Below are 23,858 nucleotides of genomic sequence, written 5' to 3' on the forward strand. Positions count from 1 at the left end.
CAGCCCCAACCAGTCCCAGCAGAAGACTGCCCCTCCCTGAGCCTGGTTCTGCTGGAGGTTTCTTCCTGTTAAAAGGGAGTTTTTCCTTCCCACTGTAGCCAAGTGCTTGCTCACAGGGGGTCGTTTTGACCGTTGGGGTTTTACATAATTATTGTATGGCCTTGCCTTACAATATAAAGCGCCTTGGGGCAACTGTTTGTTGTGATTTGGCGCTATATAAAAAAAATTGATTGATTGATTGATTGAATATCATCAGAGGGAGTTTTTCCAAACCACTGTTGCCTGTGTGCTTGCTCAGGGGGGACCTTGGTGTGACTTGATACAGTGGCGACATAAGTCGGAAAAAAATATAAACAAATGGAATGAAGTTGACCAAAGTTTGAAAATTACACATTAAAAGCTCTGGCGCAGAGGAGTGGATCACCTCTGGTTTTAATGTCTGTGACTCAGAGTTGAGACAGCAGGAAACAGATCACCAAATCAAAGTGTGAAAGGTCAACATGCGTGACCTTCACCAAAGTCACTTGGTTATGCTGCTTTAGACGTAGACTGTGGGGGGGGGTTCCCATGATGCACTGTTTCTTTCTCTTTTTGCTCCGTATGCATCACTCTGCATTTAATCATTAGTGATCGATCTCTGCCCCCCTTCACAGCATGTCTTTTCCTGGTTCTTCTCCCTCAGCCCCAACCAGTCTCAGCAGAAGACTGCCCCTCCCTGAGCCTGGTTCTGCTGGAGGTTTCTTTCTGTTAAAAGGGAGTTTTTCCTTCCCACTGTCGCCAAGTGCTTGCTCACAGGGGGTCGTTTTGACCGTTGGGGTTTTACATAATTATTGTATGGCCTTGCCTTACAATATAGAGCGCCTTGGGGCAACTGTTTGTTGTGATTTGGCGCTATATAAGAAAAAAGTTGATTGATTGATTGAAAGTCCACTGACCTATCACACGCCTCCACTAGATGGCGACAAATGCTGCCACGAACGTCCAAGGTTGTGCCAAAAATCTTAGCAAAGGAACAAAATTATATCACGCCTGTGTCTTTACCCTTCACAGTAAAAGCACGAGAACGAAAAATGTGATTTATTTCATTGTGTCGTCAAAGAAAGATCGATGGAAGAAGTGATCAGAATTAAATATATCACAGTTTGTTGTGAATTTCAGCTCTCAAACCTGTATTTTTGCAGAATTTAAGTACAGAATGTGATTAGTCATCCACAATATAACAGCACATTAGAACCCTAAAGTAAAACAACTTCACACAATATTATTTTTACAAATATATTACAACGAAAGCACAGCAAAATTGATTTACAAATTTAATCACATATTTAAGAAAACCTTTAAATTACAATAGTGGAAATCTGCTGTGAAGAGGCTGGTTATTTTATAAATAAATTAATTTAAAATGTGTCTCAGCATAACCTGCCAATGTTTTTTTTGTTTATGGTGTAAAATTCTGTACAACAGGTCAGCAAAAATGCGTGCACAGGTGTATACGTGCTTTAACTCTGATTTTGTGCAAAAACCTTTTTTTCCTTTTAATCTAGCCTTTTATTGTGTTAACCTGTCGCTATAACCAGAAATGCTGATGGCTCTGAGCTCGGCTAGCTTTAGCGTGGCAGACATGGCCGGTAACCGGGTGCAAACTTTGGGCACCGTGTTCTCTCGGTAAGACCGCATATTTATTCGCGCTCGTCACAACATTTATGGCATTAAGCGACTGTTTTTAAGTAAGTGACGGACACGAGGTGGAAGCGTTCTTTGTTGTATGTTATAACATTACGCTTACGGGAGGTTTACCGGCTAAAAAAAAAAACAGCATAAAACGATTACGGTCACACGTGTAAACATAAACAAACAACACATGTTGTTTTCGTGCTGTTTTCCACAATCTGGTACATATAGAAGATGAAGCCTCCATCTTGTGAAGGTCACGTCTGACTCAACAGTACAGGCTAGCCGTTAGCATGCTACATGATAACATTACTTCTTCATGTACCGAAGTGAAATAATTTTGCTGCGTGTCTCTGATAAACTCCGGGTGTTCAGGACCATCAACAAACAAAAGTACCTCTACTGGTGGTTGGCTCTTACTGCGGTATTGTATCACTTCCTGTTCCGGAGCACAGCGGTGTTTTTCTGTATCTTAGCTGTTTAATCTGCGCAGTTAGATTGATCTAGTTATCTAGATAACGATTTGTTTCACAGTGTAATCTTCACGTGCCTTAACTAAAGCACTCCCTCTGCTGAATCACCTCTAAATTATTTACACATTATTCACTTTGCGTGTTTTTAGGAATCCGCTAGCTTAGCGCAGCTACTAGCTCTTAGCCGATTTAGCATGGCGGCTTCTCCTGTTTCTCCCGCACTTTTCTGCTCTGGGTGTGAAATGTTTAGTTATTCCTCGGCCTCCTTTAGCAGTAATGGTACTTGTAATAAGTGTAGCTTATTCGTAGCTTTGGAGGCCAGGCTGGGCGAATTGGAGACTCGGCTCTGCACCTTGGAAAATTCTACAACTAGCCAGGCCCCTGTAGTCGGTGCGGACCAAGGTAGCTTAGCCGCCATTAGTCCCCTTCCAGCAGATCCCGAGCAGCCGGGAAAGCAGGCCGACTGGGTGACTGTGAGGAGGAAGCGTAGTCATAAACAGAAGCCCCGTGTACACCGCCAACCCGTTCACATTTCTAACCGTTTTTCCACACTCGACACACCCGCCGAGGATCAAACTCTGGTTATTGGCGACTTTGTTTTGAGAAATGTGAAGTTAGCGACACCAGCAACCATAGTCAATTGTCTTCCGGGGGCCAGAGCAGGCGACATTGAAGGAAATTTGAAACTGCTGGCTAAGGCTAAGCGTAAATTTGGTAAGATTGTAATTCACGTCGGCAGTAATGACACCCGGTTACGCCAATCGGAGGTCACTAAAATTAATATTGAATCGGTGTGTAACTTTGCAAAAACAATGTCGGACTCTGTAGTTTTCTCTGGGCCCCTCCACAATCGGACCGGGAGTGACATGTTCAGCCGCATGTTCTCCTTGAATTGCTGGCTGTCTGAGTGGTGTCCAAAAAAAATGAGGTGGGCTTCATAGATAATTGGCAAAGCTTCTGGGGAAAATCTGGTCTTGTTAGGAGAGACGGCATCCATCAAACTTTGGATGGAGCAGCTCTCATTTCTAGAAATCTGGCCAATTTTCTCAAATCCTCCAAACCGTGACTATCCAGGGTTGGGACCAGGAAGCAGAGTTGTAGTCTTACACATCTCTCTGCAGCTTCTCTCGCCCTGCCATCCCCTCATTACCCCATCCCCGTAGAGACGGTGCCTGCTCCCAGACCACCAACAACCAGTAAAAATCTATTTAAGCATAAAAATTCAAAAAGAAAAAATAATATAGCACCTTCAACTGCACCACAGACTAAAACAGTTAAATGTGGTCTATTAAATATTAGATCTCTCTCTTCTAAGTCCCTCTTAGTAAATGATATAATAATGGATCAACATATTGATTTATTCTGCCTTACAGAAACCTGGTTACAGCAGGATGAATATGTTAGTTTAAATGAGTCAACACCCCCGAGTCACACTAACTGCCAGAATGCTCGTAGCACGGGCGAGGCGGAGGATTAGCAGCAATCTTCCACTCCAGCTTATTAATTAATCAAAAACCCAGACACAGCTTTAATTCATTTGAAAGCTTGTCTCTTAGTCTTGTCCATCCAAATTGGAAGTCCCAAAAACCAGTTTTATTTGTTGTTATCTATCGTCCTCCTGGTCGTTACTGTGAGTTTCTCTGTGAATTTTCGGGCCTTTTGTCTGACTTAGTGCTTAGCTCAGATAAGATAATTATAGTGGGCGATTTTAACATCCACACAGATGCTGAGAATGACAGCCTCAACACTGCATTTAATCTATTGTTAGACTCGATTGGCTTTGCTCAAAATGTAAATGAGTCCACCCACCACTTTAATCATACTTTACGAGGGCTGTCCATAAAGTATAGGTCCTTTTTATTTTTTTTCAAAAACTATGTGGATTTCATTCATATGTTTTTACATCAGACATGCTTGAACCCTCATGCGCATGCGTGAGTTTTTCCACGCCTGTCGGTGACGTCATTCGCCTGTGAGCACTCCTTGTGGGAGGAGTCGTCCAGCCCCTCGTCGGAATTCCTTTGTCTGAGAACTTGCTGAGAGACTGGCGCTTTGTTTGATCAAAATTTTTTCTAAACCTGTGAGACACATCGAAGTGGACACGGTTCGAAAAATTAAGCTGGTTTTCGGTGAAAATTTTAACGGCTGATGAGAGATTTTGAGGCGATACTGTCACTTTAAGGACTTCCCACGGAGTGAGACGTCGCGCAGTGGTCCCAGGCACCGTCGTCAGCCTGTTTCAAGCTGAAAACCTCCACATTTCAGGCTCTGTTGATCCTGGACATCGTGAGAGAACAGAGAAGTTTCAGAAGAAGTCGGTTTCAGCATTTTATCCGGATATTCCACTGTTAAAGGAGATATGAAAATAGGAATAGGAAAATAATTTTAGAATTTTTATTCTTTATTTTTTTGTATTTCTTGTATTTAAAGTGGCACAAACAAATTAAAATGTGTGAAATACCAAGTGTTCCAATACTTCTGGAGGGCACAGTATCCTAACCATGAGTGCAAAATGAGTGTGGTATTATTACTGTTTTGTTTAAGAATGTTTCATTTTCACTGTTGCTGCACTTTGTGCCAAATCATAGTCATATCATATATCATATTGATACGAGGTCTGTCACTAAAGTAACGGTCCTTTTTATTTTTTTCAAAAACTATATGGATTTGAATCACGTGCGATTACGTCAGCCAACCTTGAACCCTCGTGTGCATGCGTGAGTTTTTCCACGCCTGTCGGTTGCGTCATTCGCCTGTGGGCAGGCTTTGAGTGAGCACTGGTCCACCCCTCTCGTCTTTTTTTTCATTGTTCAGGAATGGCTCAGAGATTGGCGCTTTGCTTTATCAAAATTTTTTCAGAAACTGTGAGGCACATCCGAGTGGACACCATTCGAGAAATTCAGCTGGTTTTCGGTGAAAATTTTAACGGCTGATGAGAGATTATGGAGTGTTATCGTCGCTTTAAGGACTCCCCACGGAGCCGCAGGGCGCGCCGCGCCCCGAGCCGCCGTCATCAGCCTGTTTCGAGCTGGAAACCTCCAAATTTAAGCCTCTGTTGACCCAGGACGTCGTGAGAGAACAGAGAAGTTTCAGAAGAGCTCGGGATCAGCAGTTTATCCGGACATTCCACTATTAAAGGAGATTTTGTAATGAAAGACGTGCGGACGGATTCGCGCGTCGGTACCCAGCCGCTCACGGCACAGCGCCACAGCAAAACACCTCTGTTGGAAGCATTACAGGACAAGTTTGAACATGCCCAGCTGTTAAACAATTTCTCGGATACTTTCTCGACTGAAAGCCATCGAAAACCGCCTGAATCTTATGAATGGTTATCAACACAGAGGTGTTTTGCTGTGTCGCCGCACCATGAGCGGCTGGGTGCCGATGTGCGAATCCGTCCGCACGTCTTTCATTACAAAATCTCCTTTAACAGTGGAATGTCCGGATAAACTGCTGATCCCCAGCTCTTCTGAAACTTCTCTGTTCTCTCACGACGTCCTGGGTCAACAGAGGCTTAAATTTGGAAGTTTTCAGCTTGAAACAGGCTGACGACGGCGGCTCAGAGCGCGGCGTGCCCTGTGGCTCCGTGGGAGTCCTTAAAGCGACAGTAATACTCCATAATCTCTCATCAGCCATTAAAATTTTCACAGAAAACCGTCTGAATTTCTCGAATGGTGTCCACTTCGATGTGCCTCACAGTTTCTGAAAAAATTTTGATAAAGCAAAGCGCCAATCTCTGAGCCATTCCTGAACAATGAAAAAAAAGACGAGAGGGGTGGACCAGTGCTCACTCAAAGCCTGCCCACAGGCGAATGACGCAACCGACAGGTGTGGAAAAACTCACGCATGCACACGAGGGTTCAAGGTTGGCTGACGTAATCGCACGTGATTCAAATCCATATAGTTTTTGAAAAAAATAAAGAGGACCGTTACTTTAGTGACAGACCTCGTATCAATATGATATGACTATGATTTGGCACAAAGTGCAGCAACAGTGAAAATGAAACATTCTTAAACAAAACTAATAATACCACACTCATTTTGCACTCATCATGGTTAGGATACTGTGCCCTCCAGAAGTATTGGAACACTTGGTATTTCACACATTTTAATTTGTTTGTGCCACTTTAAATACAAGAAATACAAAAAAATAAAGAATAAAAATTCTAAAATTATTTTACTCAAACTCAAACTGAAAGCAAATCTCTAAAACTTGATAAAACCCGTAAATAATAATCAGTTTTATTGCCAGTTTGCTTTAGACAAGTCAGCGGATGGAAACATGAACATTTCCAAGTCACTGAATATGTCTTGGACTTTATTTACATCAATTATGAAGAAATACAAATATTTCTTTCACCAAAACATCAAATTTTGACTTTCATCTCTAATGTACTTTCTGTCAAATTGTAGCTGAACTTTCAGGTCTTCTTGTTAAGAAAATCCTTCTCTTCACCACTTCATCAGGAAGCTGGATTTTATATTTTTAATTAATTTATATCACGTTGTAGAGATTTGCTTTCAGTTTGAGTTAAGGAAGATAAATTTTAGGAAAAACATGGATTTGAAATAGAATAAACATTGAAATGTGTGAAATACCAAGTGTTCCAATACTTTTAAGGGCAATTGAAAAACACTGAGGAGCAGCATCTTACATCTCATGTATAAAGCACATATATTTATCACGATATACAATTTGATAACTGTGCAAGACTGAAACCTGAAGAAACCACAGTTTGTATTATTTGAACTTTAGATTGTTTTATCTCCCTTAAATATTTATCTGTCTTTACAAAGCAATAGGTACGGTCAGACAGCTAGGGCTGTCACTATTAGGAATTTCTGGAGCCAATTAATTGTCAGGCAAATAATTGCGGTTGACGATTATATTGTCTATTTTTTCTTTTTTCCCTTCTTTATATTCTACTATCATAGTATGATTACACAACTCGGGAAGAACGTTTGGCTTTTGTGAGTGGAGAAACTGGGAATAGTGCAGTATTTTTATTTTTATCTTCATTTTACATACAGTCCCAACTTTTTATGTTTTGTAGTTGTTTCTGTTGAATTTCTGAAATTACAGAACTGCTATAAAGAACAGTGTGAACATTTTATTGTGTTTTAAAACTTTGTGGAGCAAACACCAAACTCTTATAAAGAAGGAAAAACACCTGGACATGTGTAGGAAAACTGATATAAACTTAACAGAACAATGCAGGCTGATTAGACTCCCCATATTTTTTTTGTATAAATAAATCAGAATACAATAAGAGGCAACTCACTTTGAAATAATTAAAACATGTAGCTGCAGCTTAATAACTTTGAAAAACAACAGAAATCAGCAGCTTGTATTTTTATTCTGACTCCAGTTCATTTTAGTGTGATGAAGTCATCCTTTTTTTCCTCATCAGTCACGTTTTGTGCTTGAACACTACATTAAGCTGAAGATTGAACAAATACATACCTTTGGAAAATAACAGCTGTTAAAGTTCATCCTTTTGTGATCTGTGCCTCTGCACAGCTTCTCCACAGCAGGGTTTTTTTTTTAAACCCGTGTGTGTAATTTTTGCTCAGTTCATTTATATATTCTCATTTTTTTTAAGGATGTTTTAAGGATATTTGACCGTTTATTTCATCTTGTGATCTCATAAATTCAGTATACGACGCGCACATGGTGTGAACAGGTCGGTGCCGTCAGAACCACACGTGTAGAGAATGTACAAAGAGTAAAGGCAACCCCAAGTTGTTTTTTTTTTTGTTTGTTTGTTTTTAACATCTTCACTCGGGTTAAAATCCTCTCTTTCTGCTCCGCGCTCGCTCTCTTAAGTGCACTGATGGTTCACAGCAGAACGTAACGTCTCGTGCCTCCGTTCAGGAATCTCACTCCCTCACCTGCTCCCTCGCAGTCCGTAGCGAGTTGACTCCGCGCGCGCACGCACATACACACAGCTTCTTCGGTAAACTACCCATTTTAAACGGCTTTGAATAAGACGGCCACTGTTTTAATCGGCCGTCTTATTCAAAATTTGAACATCCAAATGACGGCAGGACGGCTGCCTAAAACTATGGATTGAGAGGAAAAACAAAGACTTAAATAAAATGACTCGTCAATTACTAAATTAGTTGTTAATGATTTCAGTCGTCAACGTAGTCGTGACTAGTCAACTAGTCGTGGCAGCCCTACTTAAAACCGAAATGCATCCACAGCGGTGCTGTGGTACGTGGCTTTGGAACCAGAACCTCCTCACGCTCCGTGTTGTTATCCGAGCCTCGCTAACCATCCGACCAAGACGAGAGGAAACATTGGCAGAGAGACTGCATGCAGCTGCTGCTGCAGCACGATGACGTCAGATTCTGAGTCGTTTTATGCAACTTTGTGGATAAAATAAGTAATTCACGGTAATCGCGATTATGAAAAATATTCGCGAATATGAAAAATAATCGCGATTGGCGAATATTGTAATAATTGTGACTGCCCTACAGACAGCAGGTGTCCCTGACCGAACGGTCTGCCCCTAAAAATCGGTCCGCCTTTTGCATCTGTGCATGTGTCATTTCGGACCACAGCAGCACGTCTGAGACGGAGTCTCTTCACCCAAAGCAAACAAATGGATTAATGGGGTTATTAACCATCAGATGATATAAGTACAACCTCTTAAATCATTCTAAAGTCAGTTTTAAGCTGAAACGAGGCATTTTTAAGCAGAAACTCTACAAAATTCCATGAGACTTTGAAGTGACCAATGCGCAGTGAACGCATCAGTGAGCAGCTCGTTTAGTCATGGCGCTTTGATAATAATGCTGAATTTATGTAGAAATGATTGTTGTACAAAAGATTCAGATAACTGTCGCTGTGATAGATCATGACTGGAGTGAAGTTTGAAGCAGAGCAGAGATTGAGGTGTTAATCCGTGAACCGTGTCATCGGGGGGACCGATTTTTAGGGGGACCGTTCAGTCAGTGACACTGGGTCCCTGATGCACGTGGACATAGCAATGTGCATAGTAACCAATGAGCTGCTGAAAACAAACCACTGTTGCACTCATTTCCTACTTGACGTCCATTGCACTTTCATCGTTCTGCCACGTTTTTTTCTACTTAATATACACCAGTTTTCACAGAGAATGCCACGATCATGTGTTGCAGTTGGCTGTACCAACCACAATAAGTTAAAAGATTGATAAGTGCACTTTTTTGAGCTCCCAAAGTGCCACAAAAGTCCAGACAGAAGGGCTAAATGGCTGGCTGCTATCAGCTGAGTAAACGAGGATGGTCATGGGAATAACGCAGCCGGATCGCGAGTTGGCATCATTTATGGTCGGAACTACGACAGTATCTGATAGTCTTCGAACCTCTGACTTTCCTTCTTGATTAATGAAAACATTCTTTGCAAATGCTTTCACTTTCATCCATCTTGCACTGGTCCAAGAATTTCACCTCGAGCAGCACAACATGAATGCCCCCGGCCGTTCCTCTTAATCATGGCCCCGGTTCAGAGAAAGAAAATCCACAAAATAGAACCGGAATCCTATTCCATTATTCCTAGCTGGGGTATTCAGCGGACCGGGCCTGTTTAGAACGCTCTAATTTTTTTTCAAAGTAAACACTTCGGACCCCGCGGGACACTCAACTAAGAGCATTGAGGGGGCGGCGTGGGACAGACAGCAGCTCGCCTCACGGCGGGCCATCAGTTCAATCTTCAGATCCAACTTCGAGCTTTTTAACTGCAGCAACTTTTGCACACCTGCAGTGGTGGACACAGTTCCGCTAATCCGCTAACTGCTAATTATCGAAGATAATGTTTTCATTATCAGATTAGCTTTTCAGATAACTTTGAAAACCATCATCGGACCAATTATTTTTCGATAAGTTTTGGTCCAGTAATTTTTAGACCGCTAACATTTTTGCAGATGTAGTTTTTTGTAGTAGATGCGCAGTTTTATCCTCTACAAACAGAGAAGAGCTGGTTTCAGAATACACTGCTCTATTCTCTGCAGGCAAAGGAGAACTGGTCATAGAAAAGAAAAAACTCATTTCTTTTGACCCCATACTAATACGCTGGCAATAGCACCCAAGTCATCCAGAGGCATAGTGTTTTAACTTATGGTTAGAATTTTAACCAAACTAATTTCAGACAAGTTATATAAATTAACATCACGTTTGAAGTTTTATAATCTGAAAATGTTTTAGTTTTAAAGCAATGCACTAATTTTGAAGGTTTGAGTGTGGACATGGTGTTTATAGACATTGTTATTGTGTTTGTTTTATTTAAAAATGCCAGAAGAAGCCTGGGTTGCTTTTCCAAAAACCAAAATTGTGATTCAGGCTGTGTGATATAACTGGCGTCAAAATGTATAGAAGACTGCCATCTGCTGGCAACCGGTTATATCACAGTGTTGTCGATGGCCGATATCGGCCTAATTATCTTGCCATGTGACGCAGGCTTGATGTTATGACGCCTCACGGAGCAACTGATTGATGCTTTATGACACTGCACCGAATATGTTTTCACTATTATTTGATTTCTTTGTGTGACTGACATTGTTATTCATGCATTTGAAAGGCGATTCCTATCGCCACACAGTTCCGACACACAAGAAAGTTTTTTGACAGTTCTTGTTATTGAAAGAAACCTTGTCTCCCTAACCGTATAGAGTTGTGATGTCATCACGTGTGCGCTTAGGCGCTGTCTAGCGGGATCTTGAAAATTTTTTATTTTTTTATACAAATGAAAAAATGACATACAGTGGGGAAAATAAGTATTTGACCCCCTGTCAGTTTTGCAGGTTTTCCCACCTACAAAGAATGTTGAGGTCTGTAATTTTTATCGTAGGTACACTTCAACTGTGAGAGACAGAATCTAAAAAAAAAATCCAGTAAATCACATTGTATGATTTTTTTTTTAAATAATTAATTTGCATTTTATTGCATAAAATAAGTATTTGACCCTCTAGAAAAACAGAGCTTATCAACTGCTACAGAAACATTTGTCAGTCATTACAGAGGTCAGATGTTTCCTGTAGTTCTTGACCAAGTTTTCACACACTGCAGCAGGGATTTTGGTCCACTCCTCCATACAGATCTTCTCCAAATCTTTCAGGTTTGGAGTTTCAGCTCCCTCCAAAGATTTTCTATTGAGTTCAGGTCTGGAGACTGGCCAGGCCCCTCCAGGACCTTGAAATGCTTCTTACGGAGCCCCTCCTTAGTTTCCCTGGCTGTGTGTATGGGGTCATTGTCATGCTGGAAGACCCAGCCATGACCCATCTTCAATGCTGTTACTGAGGGAAGGTTGTTTGCCAAAATCTCCCAATACATGACCCCATCCATCCTCCCTTCAATACAGTGCAGTCATCCTGTCCCCTTTGCAGAAGAGCACCCCCAGAATATGATGTTTCCACCCCCATGCTTCACGGTTGGGACGGTTTTCTTGGGGTTATTCTCATCCTCTAAACATGGTAAGTGGAGGTGATTCCAAAACGGTCTATTTTGGTCTCATCTGACCACATGACCTTCTCCTATGCCTCCTCTGGATCATCCAGATGGTGAACTTCAAACGGGCCTGGACATGTGCTGGCTTGAGCAGGGGGACGTTGCTGCCCTGCAGGATTTTAAACCATGACAGCATCATGTGTTACTAATGTAATCTTTGTGACTGTGGTCCCAGCTCTCTTCAGGTCATTGACCAGGTCCTCCTGTGTAGTTCTGAGCTTTCTCAGAATCATCCTTACCCCACAAAGTGAGATCTTGCATGGAATCCCAGACTGAGGGAGATTGACAGTCATCTTGTGTTTCTTCCACTTTCTAATAAATAATCATAACAGTTGTTGTCTTCTAGCTGCTTGCCTGTTGTCCTGTAGTCCAGCCTTGTGCAGTTCTATAGTATTGTCCCTGGTGTCCTTAGACATCTCTTTGGTCTTGGCTGTGGTGGACAGGTTGGAGTGTGATTGATTGAGTGTGTGAACAGGTGTCTTTTTATACAGGTAACAAGTTCAAACAGGTGCAATTAATACAGGTAAAGAATGCAGAATAAGAGGGATTCTTAAAGAAAAATTAACAGGTCTGTGAGAGCCGAATTCTTGCTGGTTGGTAGGGGGTCAAATACTTATTTTATGCAATTAAATGCAGATTAATTATTTAAAAATCATACAGTGTGATTTACTGGAACTTTTTTTTAGATTCTGTCTCTCTCACAGTTGAAAGTGTACCTACGATAAAAATTACAGACCTCTCCATTCTTTGTAGGTGGGAAAACCTGCAAAACTGACAGGGGGTCAAATACGTATTTTCCCCACTGTATTTTACAAAAGCACATTTATTTGTAAACACCATCATGTTACATTGATGGTGTACATTGTCAAAACCAACACAAGTGAAACATGTTACATTGATTCACTTGTGTTGGTTTTTACATAGAATGAATGAATCAACCAATCAATATGAGCAGAGGCTTAGTTACCCATAATCCCCTTTGGGGATCTGTGTGTTAATGTTCAAATCTTCAGAATTAGTGCATTATTTTAAACTTAACAGATATGTGTTATATATCAGTTTGTACATTTTAAGTGGTTACATTAATGTAGTTATTCTATCCGGAATAATTTTATGTTTAAAGCAAAATCATAATTTAAACCTGCTTTCCCATTTCAAGACCACTGTATCCTGTAAATGACACTTTCCTACAGCAGTGGGCAGAGTGCACAAAGACATGCACTGGCTCATTGGCTGTTCGGGTTTGTGATCGCCATTGGTTCTATCAGGAGCTTTGGCAGTGTTTAAGCTAAAATTCAGCTTCTTAGTAGCTGAGAGCGTATGGGAGGCAAAATTTAAAGTTATCGGTTATCTGTAGCTTCCAATAAGTTTTTAGGCAGTTTATCGGTTTAACGTTAAAAAAGATAACTTTTCAGTTAGCTGATTACCAGTTATCGAAGCTAACTTTTTGATTAGCGGTGCCCACCACTGCACACCTGTCAAGGCTCTCCACATACTCATACGCCGGTTGGCATGACCAAATCGGCAGACCTTTCTGAATAAACAGTGGTAAAGATGACTATATCAACAATGGTTGTGAGTGCACGTACAGTCTGTTTTCAGTGGCGATACAAAATGCCGGCAGAAGTGACATAGGCCCGAGTGTACCTATACAAGTTAGTCTGCCTTGTAACTTATGTAAATAAATAAAAGCTGTGGCTACAGTCACAAATTTAAACCACCTAAGAGTTTGTTGAAGTTTATTTACTGGAGGAAATCTGATATGTAAGACATAAAGTGCAGGCCCACTGGCTGCCGTTTTGTTCATATTGCATTCCTTTTTCTGAGAGAAAAACACTGAGAGGGTGCCAATAAATGTTTAATCCCTGTGCTTTCTTAAAAAGAAAACGTGCTCCTACTGGAATTTGTTTCTATAACAATAAAAAATAAAACCAGCTTATGTGTATGGAGATAAAAAAGGACTCGCCCTTAACAGGAACATAGCATCTGTCCAATGTGCTCTCACAGATCAGAGTGTGTGTGTGTGTGTGTGTGTGTGTGTGTGTGTGTGTGTGTGTGTGTGTGTGTGTGTGTGTGTGTGTGTGTGTGTGTGTGGTTGGGGGGGAGCAGATCAACTGATTGTGGACAGATAAGACAAATCCACCAGCTTCTCCTTCCATGAGGATGAAAAGTTTTACTCGATTGGTTGCCTGAAAAGAGGACACAGTGTCTTCCTGAAAAGGTCAGATTTTCAATGTAACGTAAGGCCACAGGCAGCACAGTGGCTTAGTGGGTAGCACTATTGCCTTACAGCAAGAAGGTCATGGGCTCGAGTCCCGCCTGTGGTCTTTCTGTTTAGAGTTTGCATGTCCTCCTCATGTTTGCATGGGTTCCCTCCGGGTGCTCCGGCTTCCTCCCACATCCAAAGACATGCAGGTTAGGTGGATTGGAAACTTTAAATTGTCTGTAGGTGTGTGTGTGGGTGTATTTGTTTGTCTATATGTGGCCATGCAACAGACTGGTGTCGTGTCCACGGTGAACCCTGCCTAAGGGGGTGCGGTATATGCGGCTGTACAAATGATAGAAACTTGGGCTATTTAAGATATTTGGACTCCACTGACCAATCACAATAAGGTTTGTTGATGCAAACACAGAGACCACAGAGCAGCAGTGCACACTTCAACTGCTATACCAGTTTTTAAATTCTGTTAATTGGCCTAGTACAACCCCAATTCCAATGAAGTTGGGACGTTGTGTAAAATGTAAATAAAAACAGAATACAATGATTTGCAAATCTTCTTCGACCTATAGTCAATTGAATACACCACAAAGACAAGATATTTAATGTTCAAACTGACAGACGTTTTTGATTTTGTGTAAATATTTGCTGATTTTGAAATGGATGCCAACATTCAGTTGCAAAGAATTTAGGGATTCCGTCATCTACAGTCATTAGAGAATCTGAAGAACTTTCTACACGTAAGCAGCAAGGCTGAAAACCAACATTGAATGCCTGTGACCTTCGAACCCTCAGGCGGCACTGCATTAAAAACTGACATCATTGTGTAAAGGATCTTATCGTGTGGGCTCAGGAACACTTCAGAAAACCCTTGTCATTTAACACCGTTCGTCACTACATGTACAAGTGCAAGTTAAAACTCTGCCATGCAAAGTGAAAGCCATACATCAACAACATCCAGAAACGCTGCCGCCTTCTCTGGTCCTGAACTGATTTGAAATGGACAGACGCAACGTGGAAAAGTGTGCTGTGGTCTGATGAGTCCACATTTCAAATTGTTCTTGGAAATCATGGACATCATGGACGTCATGTCCTCCAGACAAAAGAGGAAAAAGACCATCCAGATTGTTACCAGCGCAAAGTAAAAAAGCCAGCATCTGTGTTAGTGCCCATGGCATGGGCAACTTACACATCTGTGATGGCACCATCAATGCTGAAGGGTACATCCAGGTTTTGGAGCAACACATGCTGCCATCCAAGCAACGTCTTTTTCAGGGACGTCCCTGCTTATTTCAGCAAGATAATGCCAAGCCACATTCTGCACGTGTTACAACAGCGTGGCTTTGTAGTAAAAGAGTGCGGGTACTAGACTGGCCTGCCAGAAGTCCAGACCTGTTGCCCATTGAAAATGTGTGGCGCATTATGAAGCACAAAATACGACAACGGAGACCCCGGACTGTTGAAAAACTGAAGTCATACATCAAGCAAGAATGGGAAAGAATTCCATCTACAAAGCTTCAACAATTAGTGTCCTCAGTTCCCAAACGCTTATTGAGTGTTGTTAGAAGGAAAGGTGATGTAACACAGTGGTAATCATACCACTGTCCCAGCTTTTTTGAAACGTGTTGCAGGCATCCATTTCAAAATGAGCAAATATTTGCACAAAAACAATAAAGTTTATCAGTTTGAACATTAAATATCTTGTCTTTGTGGTGTATTCAATTGATTATAGGTTGAAGAGGATTTGCAAATCATTAAAATCTGTTTTTATTTACATTTCACACAACGTCCCAACTTCATTGGAATTGGGGTTGTGTGCGTATATATATATATATATATATATATATATACTCAACAAAAATATAAACGCAACACTTTTGGTTTTGCTCCCATTTTGTATGAGATGAACTCAAAGATCTAAAACTTTTTCCACATACACAATATCACCATTTCACTCAAATATTGTTCACAAACCAGTCGAAATCTGTGATAGTGAGCACTTCTCCTTTGCTGAGATAATCCATCCCACCTCACAGGTGTGCCATACCAAGATGCTGATTAGACACCATGATTAGTGCACAGGTGTGCCTTAGACTGTCCACAATAAAAGGCCACTCTGAAAGGTGCAGTTTTATCACACAGCACAATGCCACAGATGTCGCAAGATTTGAGGGAGCGTGCAATTGGCATGCTGACAATAAACAACTATTTTGACACTTTATAAAGGTAATTTGGGGTCTTGTAGAACAGAATGTACAAAATAAATGTTCTAACAATAAACACAAATGCACATTTTGAACAATATATACAAAATGGTCTTTGCGTTTTGTCTTTATGCCACATCTCAAAGCAATTTCTGTCTGCTATTACACAAAGGTTTATAACACAAACTTTTTTCTTTTCTGGAGTTTGACTCTGTTGGAATGTGTTCCTGCACTGTAAACAACCTTTCTTCACAGTTTGAAGCCCTGTTAACACCCCCCCCCCCCCTCCTTTCATTTACAACCCCTGGCAATAATTATGGAATCACCGGCCTCTGAGGATGTTCATTCAGTCGTTTAATTTTGTAGAAAAAAAGCAGATCACAGACATGACACAAAACTAAAGTCATTTCAAATGGCAACTTTCTGGCTTTAAGAAACACTATAAGAAATCAGGAAAAATAATTGTGGCAGTCAGTAACGGTTACTTTTTTAGACCAAGCAGAGGGAAAAAAATATGGACTCACTCAATTCTGAGGCATAAATTATGGAATCACCCTGTAAATTTTCATCCCCAAACCTAACACCTGCATCAAAACAGATCTGCTCGTTAGTCTGCATCTAAAAAGGAGTGATCACACCTTGGAGAGCTGTTGCACCAAGTGGACTGGCATGAATCATGGCTCCAATACGAGAGATGTCAATTGAAACAAAGGAGAGGATTATCAAACTCTTAAAAGAGGGTAAATCGTCGCGCAATGTTGCAAAAGATGTTGGTTGTTCACAGTCAGCTGTGTCTAAACTCTGGACCAAATACAAACAACATGGGAAGGTTGTTAAAGGCAAACATACTAGTAGACAAAGGAAGACATCAAAGCGTCAAGACAGAAAACTTAAAGCAATATGTCTCAGAAATCGAAAATGCACAACAAAACAAATGAGGAACGAATGAGAGGAAACTGGAGTCAACGTCTGTGACCGAACTTTAAGAAACTGCCTAAAGGAAATGGGATTTACATACAGAAAAGTTAAACGAAAGCCATCAACACCTTGCTGCGTTTACACATAACGACGACAAGTCACGAATGCCACGAAGTACACTTTCTTGGCCGCTGATCACGAATGTGATTATTCGGGGCAGAGGCGTCAGGTGTCCTCAGGAACTGCTGCAACCTGTTACCACACGTTACGATTAATGGCACGTGTTGTTGGAGAATTATCAGGAACCATTACGCACGGTCAAGAATAGTGTTCCGCATTGTTGCGCGCTATTGCGCGTAACAGTGCATCGTTAAGTTCTGTCACGTTGTGAACGAGATGAATTGTCTCCACCCACACACCAATATTCATCCAACTGAATTCAGATCGCTCCAGTTTTTCAGAAGAACTTTGTGACTGCATGCATAGTTGGGCTCTGTGCCATGGAGTGGTGCAGAGAGGAGGAGGAGGACAGAGCCAGATGTGTGGCTTCATGCGGGTCTGTCTCACGCATTTTCCAAAACATCAGGCACATGCAGCAGGTGGAACACCTGCAGGAGCGCACTGAAGAGCACTGAAATTAGTCTTTTAGCCGACTTGGTGTCAGCAATCAAACAATGCGGTGCAGCAGGGTTTAATTGTGCGCACGCTTCTTCCTCCGCCGGACTGGAGGAGGTGCAGAGATGTCTGGCTGCATGTGAGTCTTCTCTCGCTCCTCTGGTTCCTCTGGCTCAGACTCGTTCTCCCGCTCATCGGTTACAACAGCAGGTGGAACACCTGCAGGAGCGTCCTGAGGAGCTTCAGCAGGAACTGTGGAACGACACTTGGAGCTGAGTTTAATTGTGCGCACATGACAGAAAACTGATTCGTCGTGGCGCGCAGTGAAATGTGACGCCGCGTTACAAGTCGTGTCAAAACTTGACAGTTTCCGTGTCACTTCGTAATAACGCGTGACAGTTTGGGCTCCGAGAAACATCACAGGAACCACTACGAACGTTGTCACGTTCTATTAAGGATCAATACTCATCAAGACGGATCAATACGCTCAGTTGCGATCTCCACGACGTGAGACGAAATGAGGGTGGTGTGTGACATTTGTGTGACATCTCAGAGACTGCAAGCTGTTTTAAAAGCCAGAGGTGGTGCAACAAAATACTTGTATTAGTGATGTGTTGGAGCGTTCTTTTGTTTTTCATGATTCCATAATTTTTTCCTCAGAATTGAGTGATTCCATATTTTTTTTTTCCCTCTGCTTGGTCTAAAAAAGTAACCGTTACTGACTGCCACAATTTTTTTTCCTGATTTCTTATAGTGTTTCTTGCAGCCAGAAAGTTGCCATTTGAAATGACTTTAGTTTTGTCATGTCTGTGATCTGCTTTTTTTCTACAAAATTAAACAACTGAATGAACATCCTCCGAGGCCGCTGATTCCATAATTTTTGCCAGGGGTTGTATATGCATAAATGGCACTTTACGAGCGAGAGAGGTTTATTCAACAATATTTCTGGCCAAGTAGTGAGTCATTTCTGCCAGTGACACTCTTTGTTAGATCACGTGAGGTTGTATGAGGCCTTCTTACACTGATCACCTTCATTCATATGCGCAACGCTGTGCTTTTAGGAGCCAGCAGCCAGGGGCTCCTCAAACAGCATTCACATGCGAGGGAGTAACACATTCTTTCTACAAATTATCTTTGGGATACCATGTGAGACTGCTCTGCCCTACGATTGGATATTGAAAAACCATGTGACAGTAAACCAATTCCGATTGGACATTCACATTGCGCACGTCATCACACAACTTCTATGAGGAGTATAAAGATGGTGGACAGCAAAAAAAAAAAGTAAGTTTCTATCTCATATCATCAAAAAGTTATTTATAATTTAGTAAAACTTGGTCTCAGCCACCGTATACAATGGTGTTGGCCCCAGAGGGTTAAATAACATCCATGAACTCTTGGAAATAATGTATTCTGACTTTTTCCAATGTAACAAATCCATCTGTGTCCAGGAAGTCTGTTAAAAACAGTGTCAGATGCCTCGCATCCATGTCCACAGCTTCAGTAAACCAGCATCCACACAAACAGCGCGTCACCACACTTTAGGCTCCAAAATCCGACACTCTGAAAAAGTTAAGAGTTTCAGGGTGAAGTGTGTCGTCTCCCCTCTGTAAATCTGAGCCATCATGTTCAAACAGCAGCTCAGAAGCTTTGTTTTGGGATGGAGCAGGTTCTTTTCCCTCTGTCTGTCAGTCATTGGGATGTTTCTGTTTTGCTTATAAAGACGTCACAAACTGAAAAATGCAGAGAATTGCAGAGTGAAACGTTTTCCGGAAATTCACCTGCTCACGTTCAGCGTGAGAGGAAAAAAATACATCAGAGATCACTAATTATGAGCACATGTGCAAAGACACTTAAAATCATAAGTACCTTTATGTTGTCTTACTAACTGGGACATTAAAAAGAACCTGAGACATGTCCTTTATTTTTTTTTTTTTAATCAATTTGGCTTTGCTAAGGGACTATATAACCCATTCAGAAACACTTCCATTCTAATTTTTACACTCAAATTTATATTGCGATATATACCATTACCATGAAGGGCTTCAATTTATACTGCAATATGAATTTTAGGTCATATCGCCCAGCCCTAACCCTGCCTCATGCCTGATGACTGCTGGGATAGGCCTGTGACCCTTAATTGGAGTTGATGGTTGAAGATGAGTCAGTGGTTAAGGCTACAGAAAAAAGCTGAAGTGTTCTAAAAAGAAAAAAGGACCCCGAGCATGGTGGTTTTTTCCTCTTTGCAGCTGCGTAGCCCTCCGTTCTCATTTAAAGCAACTGAAAAAAAAAAACACGCTAGCACTCGGGACTGTTTGGTCTGCGACACTGGTACCCATTTACTGCTGGGTGGACTGGGAATCACTCTGTCCATCTGTTTTACTGACAGTCATCTTCTTGTGGGATTGACAGGGTTCGTGATCTGATGCGCTCTGGGATCATAAATCCCTCAGAGAAGCCACTGTGGTACGATGTCTACGCAGCTTTTCCACCAAAGAGGGAGCCAGTTTATGTCATGCCAGAGGATGACAAAGATGTCAAGAGAGAAGATCCTGTTCCTGCTATACTGTACATAGAAGATAGGATCAGAGCGTAAGTAAACATCGGCCCCTTGCTGCTTTCATGTTGACTTTTTTTTTTCTTTGTTTGCTGTCGGTGAGATGTTATGCTGAGGATGTTTGTTTGCAGAGCTGCCGCAATAAGTCGGCATCATCAAAATAATTGATTACATCGACACTGAAAATGTTACCAATATTTTTAATCAAAATTATGAATTTTTTTCTAATGACCTTGCATTCAAGTAATACGTTATTCCTCTGTGTTACTGTGTGAGTGACACCATGCGAGTCATTTTTAAATAAATCACAGCAGTATTCAGTTGACTCCAACGCTAATCCGTCATCAGAATCGATGTATTCACCGGCAAACATTTCTTGATACACTTTGATACCTTTATTCATTGATTTGTTGGCGCATAGTGCAGTGAGCCTCATGATGCACCCCAACAAATGTCCCACAAAGAGCACCTCTTCTCCAAGCAGTCGGAGCCGCGCTGCTCAGGCAGCAGCACGCCAACAGCTAGGAGCATGTTAGCCACATGCAGGAGGTCGTGGTTCATGGGGCTCTGTTCCTACGGGCATGTTGCCCAACACACCAGTGAGTTCTTGTCACCCTCCTGTTGGTTCCTTGTCATGTTTAGCATCACGTTTTGTGCAGCGGACAATTTCGGGTTCGTTTTCACAGCAGCCCTACGCGGCTCCAACTTTAGCCACAAACAACAGCGACTGGCGATTCAGAACAGACCGGCTGAACTGCTTCACCGCAAAATCCGACAACATGAAAACATTTAGATAAGTCCTGCTGAAAAGTTATTTATTGTTTAGACTTCTTTAAAAGAAAAAAAGGTCACTTTTCTTCTTTTGTATTGAATTGGCAGCGTTCATGTACGTAATGATGCAGTACCGCGACCTATTATACCAATTGCAAATTTCACGTGTTTATGCTTAAAACCAGACTGGACAATAATAATAACATGCTGTTACACTGTACAGTGAAACCGTTGCAAAAATGAAAAAGTGTTTGTATTTTAATGTCAAAGAACCACTAACTGATATATTTAATCCAGTTACAGTTGATAATGAGTAAACTCTGTCACGGTGCTAAAGCACTGTTTCCTTATGTTGGTAAAGTTATGGTCTTTATATCTTTTTTGCTCCCGTTAGTGGTCTCCACAGCAGGTCATCCGTCTCCATCTCACCCTGTCCTCTGTATCTTCCTCTGTCACACCAACCATCTGCATGTCCTCCCTCAGCACATCCATAAACCTCCTCTTTGTCCTCCCTCTTCTCCTCCTGCCTGGTGGCTCCATCCTCAGCATCCTTCTCCCTATAAGTTATTGTACTTGGCCCCACAAATCTTAGAAACATTGTTTCTAACCAGATCCTTACTCTGGATGGCATTACCCTGACCTCTAGTAATACTGTGAGAAATCTTGGAGTCATTTTTTGATCAGGATATGTCCTTCAATGAGCATATTAAGCAAATATGTAGGACTGCTTTTTTGCATTTGCCCAATATCTCTAAAATTAGAAAGGTCTTGTCTCAGAGTGATGCTGAAAAACTAATTCATGCATTTATTTCCTGTAGGCTGGACTATTGTAATTCATTATTATCAGGTTGTCCTAAAAGTTCCCTGAAAAGCCTTCAGTTAATTCAAAATGCTGCAGCTAGAGTACTGACAGGGACTAGAAGGAGAGAGCATATTTCACCCATATTGGCCTCTCTTCATTGGCTTCCTGTTAATTCTAGAATAGAATTTAAAATTCTTCTTCTTACTTATAAGGTTTTGAATAATCAGGTCCCATCTTATCTTAGGGACCTCGTAGTACCATATCACCCCAATAGAGCGCTTCGCTCTCAGACTGCAGGCTTACTTGTAGTTCCTAGGGTTTGTAAGAGTAGAATGGGAGGCAGAGCCTTCAGCTTTCAGGCTCCTCTCCTGTGGAACCAGCTCCCAATTCGGATCAGGGAGACAGACACCCTCTCTACTTTTAAGATTAGGCTTAAAACTTTCCTTTTTGCTAAAGCTTATAGTTAGGGCTGGATCAGGTGACCCTGAACCATCCCTTAGTTATGTTGCTATAGACTTAGACTGCTGGGGGGTTCCCATGATGCACTGAGTGTTTCTTTCTCTTTTTGCTCTGTATGCACCACTCTGCATTTAATAATTAGTGATTGATCTCTGCTCCCCTCCACAGCATGTCTTTTTCCTGGTTCTCTCCCTCAGCCCCAACCAGTCCCAGCAGAAGACTGCCCCTCCCTGAGCCTGGTTCTGCTGGAGGTTTCTTCCTGTTAAAAGGGAGTTTTTCCTTCCCACTGTCGCCAAGTGCTTGCTCACAGGGGGTCATTTTGACTGTTGGGGTTTTTCTGTAATTATTGTATGGCTTTGCCTTACAATATAAAGCGCCTTGGGGCAACTATTTGTTGTGATTTGGCGCTATATAAATAAAATTGATTTGATTTGATTTATATACCCTGGGTCCCTCCTCTGCACGTGTCCAAACCTTCTCAGTCTCACCTCTCTGACTTTGTCTCCAAACCGTCCCACCTGGGCTGTCCCTCTGATATGTTCAATCATAATCCTGTCCATTCTCGTCACTCTCAAAGAGAATCTCAGCATCTTCAGCTCTGCCTCCTGTCTTTTTATTAGTGCCACCGTCTCGAAGCCGTCCAACATAGCTGGTCTCACTACTGTTTTGTAAACGTTCCCATCACTTTTGCAGATTCTTTGGTCACAAATCACTCATGCCACCTTTCTTCACCTCTCTCCCACACTCTCCATTACTTTGGACAGTTGACCCCAATTATTTAAACTCAACTTTCACCACTTCTCCTCCTTGTAACTGCACTATTCCACCGAGCTCCTTGTCATTCACACACATGTACTCAGTCTTACTCCTACTAGCTTTCATTCCCCTTCTCTCCAGAACATAGCTCCACCTCTCCAGACTAGACTCAACCTCCTTTCTACTCTCACTACAGATCACAATGTCATCTGAAAACATCATAGTCCATGGAGACTCTTGTCTGATCTCATCAGTCAACCTGTCCATCACCACTGCAAACAAGGAAGAACTCAGGTGATCCTTTGTGCATTCCCTCACCAGGGATGAGAATTTTCTGCAGATCTGCAGATTTCAGAATTTTTCTGGGTTTCTGTGGCATTTCTGAGATCAGGGTAAATCTGTTTAGAAAAATACTGGGGGGGTGCAGCACGGGTCAGTTAAATCTTTCCTCACGTGTATAGGCAAAACCGGTCCACAGCTGATGCCATCTCCACTGTGGTGCATCAGGCCCTCTTCCACACAGAGAACAAGGACTCCTATGCAAGGCTTCTGTTCCTGGACTTCACTTCTGCGTTCAACACCATCATCCCGCAGAAACTGGTTTCCAAGCTGGCTGAACTAGGAGCCCCCTCAGCACTGTGCAACTGGATCCTGGACTTCCTGACTGGGAAGCCACAGAGTGTCAGGATCAATACCACCTCATCCTCCACCATCATCCTGAACGCTGGCTCACCCCAGGGTTGTGTGCTCAGTCCACTGCTGTACACATTGATGACCTTCGACTGCAAAGCCCAGCACAAGAATAATCTTGTTGTTAAGTTTGCAGACAATACAGCAGTGATTGGGCTCATTAGCCAAGGGGATGAGACAGCGTACAGGTGAGAAGTGGAGAACCTGACACTGTGGCGCGGAGAAAACAACCTCA

General features: G+C 42.0%; 1 protein-coding gene across 1 annotated transcript in view; it reads left to right on the forward strand.

Annotated features, from left to right (window-relative positions):
- Nucleotides 1–1,596: 1,596 nt before the first annotated feature.
- Nucleotides 1,597–23,858, forward strand: part of mrps23 (mitochondrial ribosomal protein S23) — a 50,458-nt gene continuing 28,196 nt past the window's right edge. The window contains exons 1-2 of the mRNA XM_034168695.1: nt 1,597–1,665; nt 20,001–20,180. Coding sequence (XP_034024586.1) covers nt 1,622–1,665; nt 20,001–20,180 — 224 coding nt within the window. The 5' untranslated portion in view covers nt 1,597–1,621. The remainder of the gene's footprint in view (nt 1,666–20,000; nt 20,181–23,858) is intronic.

This window comes from Thalassophryne amazonica, chromosome 4 (genome assembly GCF_902500255.1).
Source record: "Thalassophryne amazonica chromosome 4, fThaAma1.1, whole genome shotgun sequence".
NCBI lineage: Eukaryota > Metazoa > Chordata > Actinopteri > Batrachoidiformes > Batrachoididae > Thalassophryne > Thalassophryne amazonica.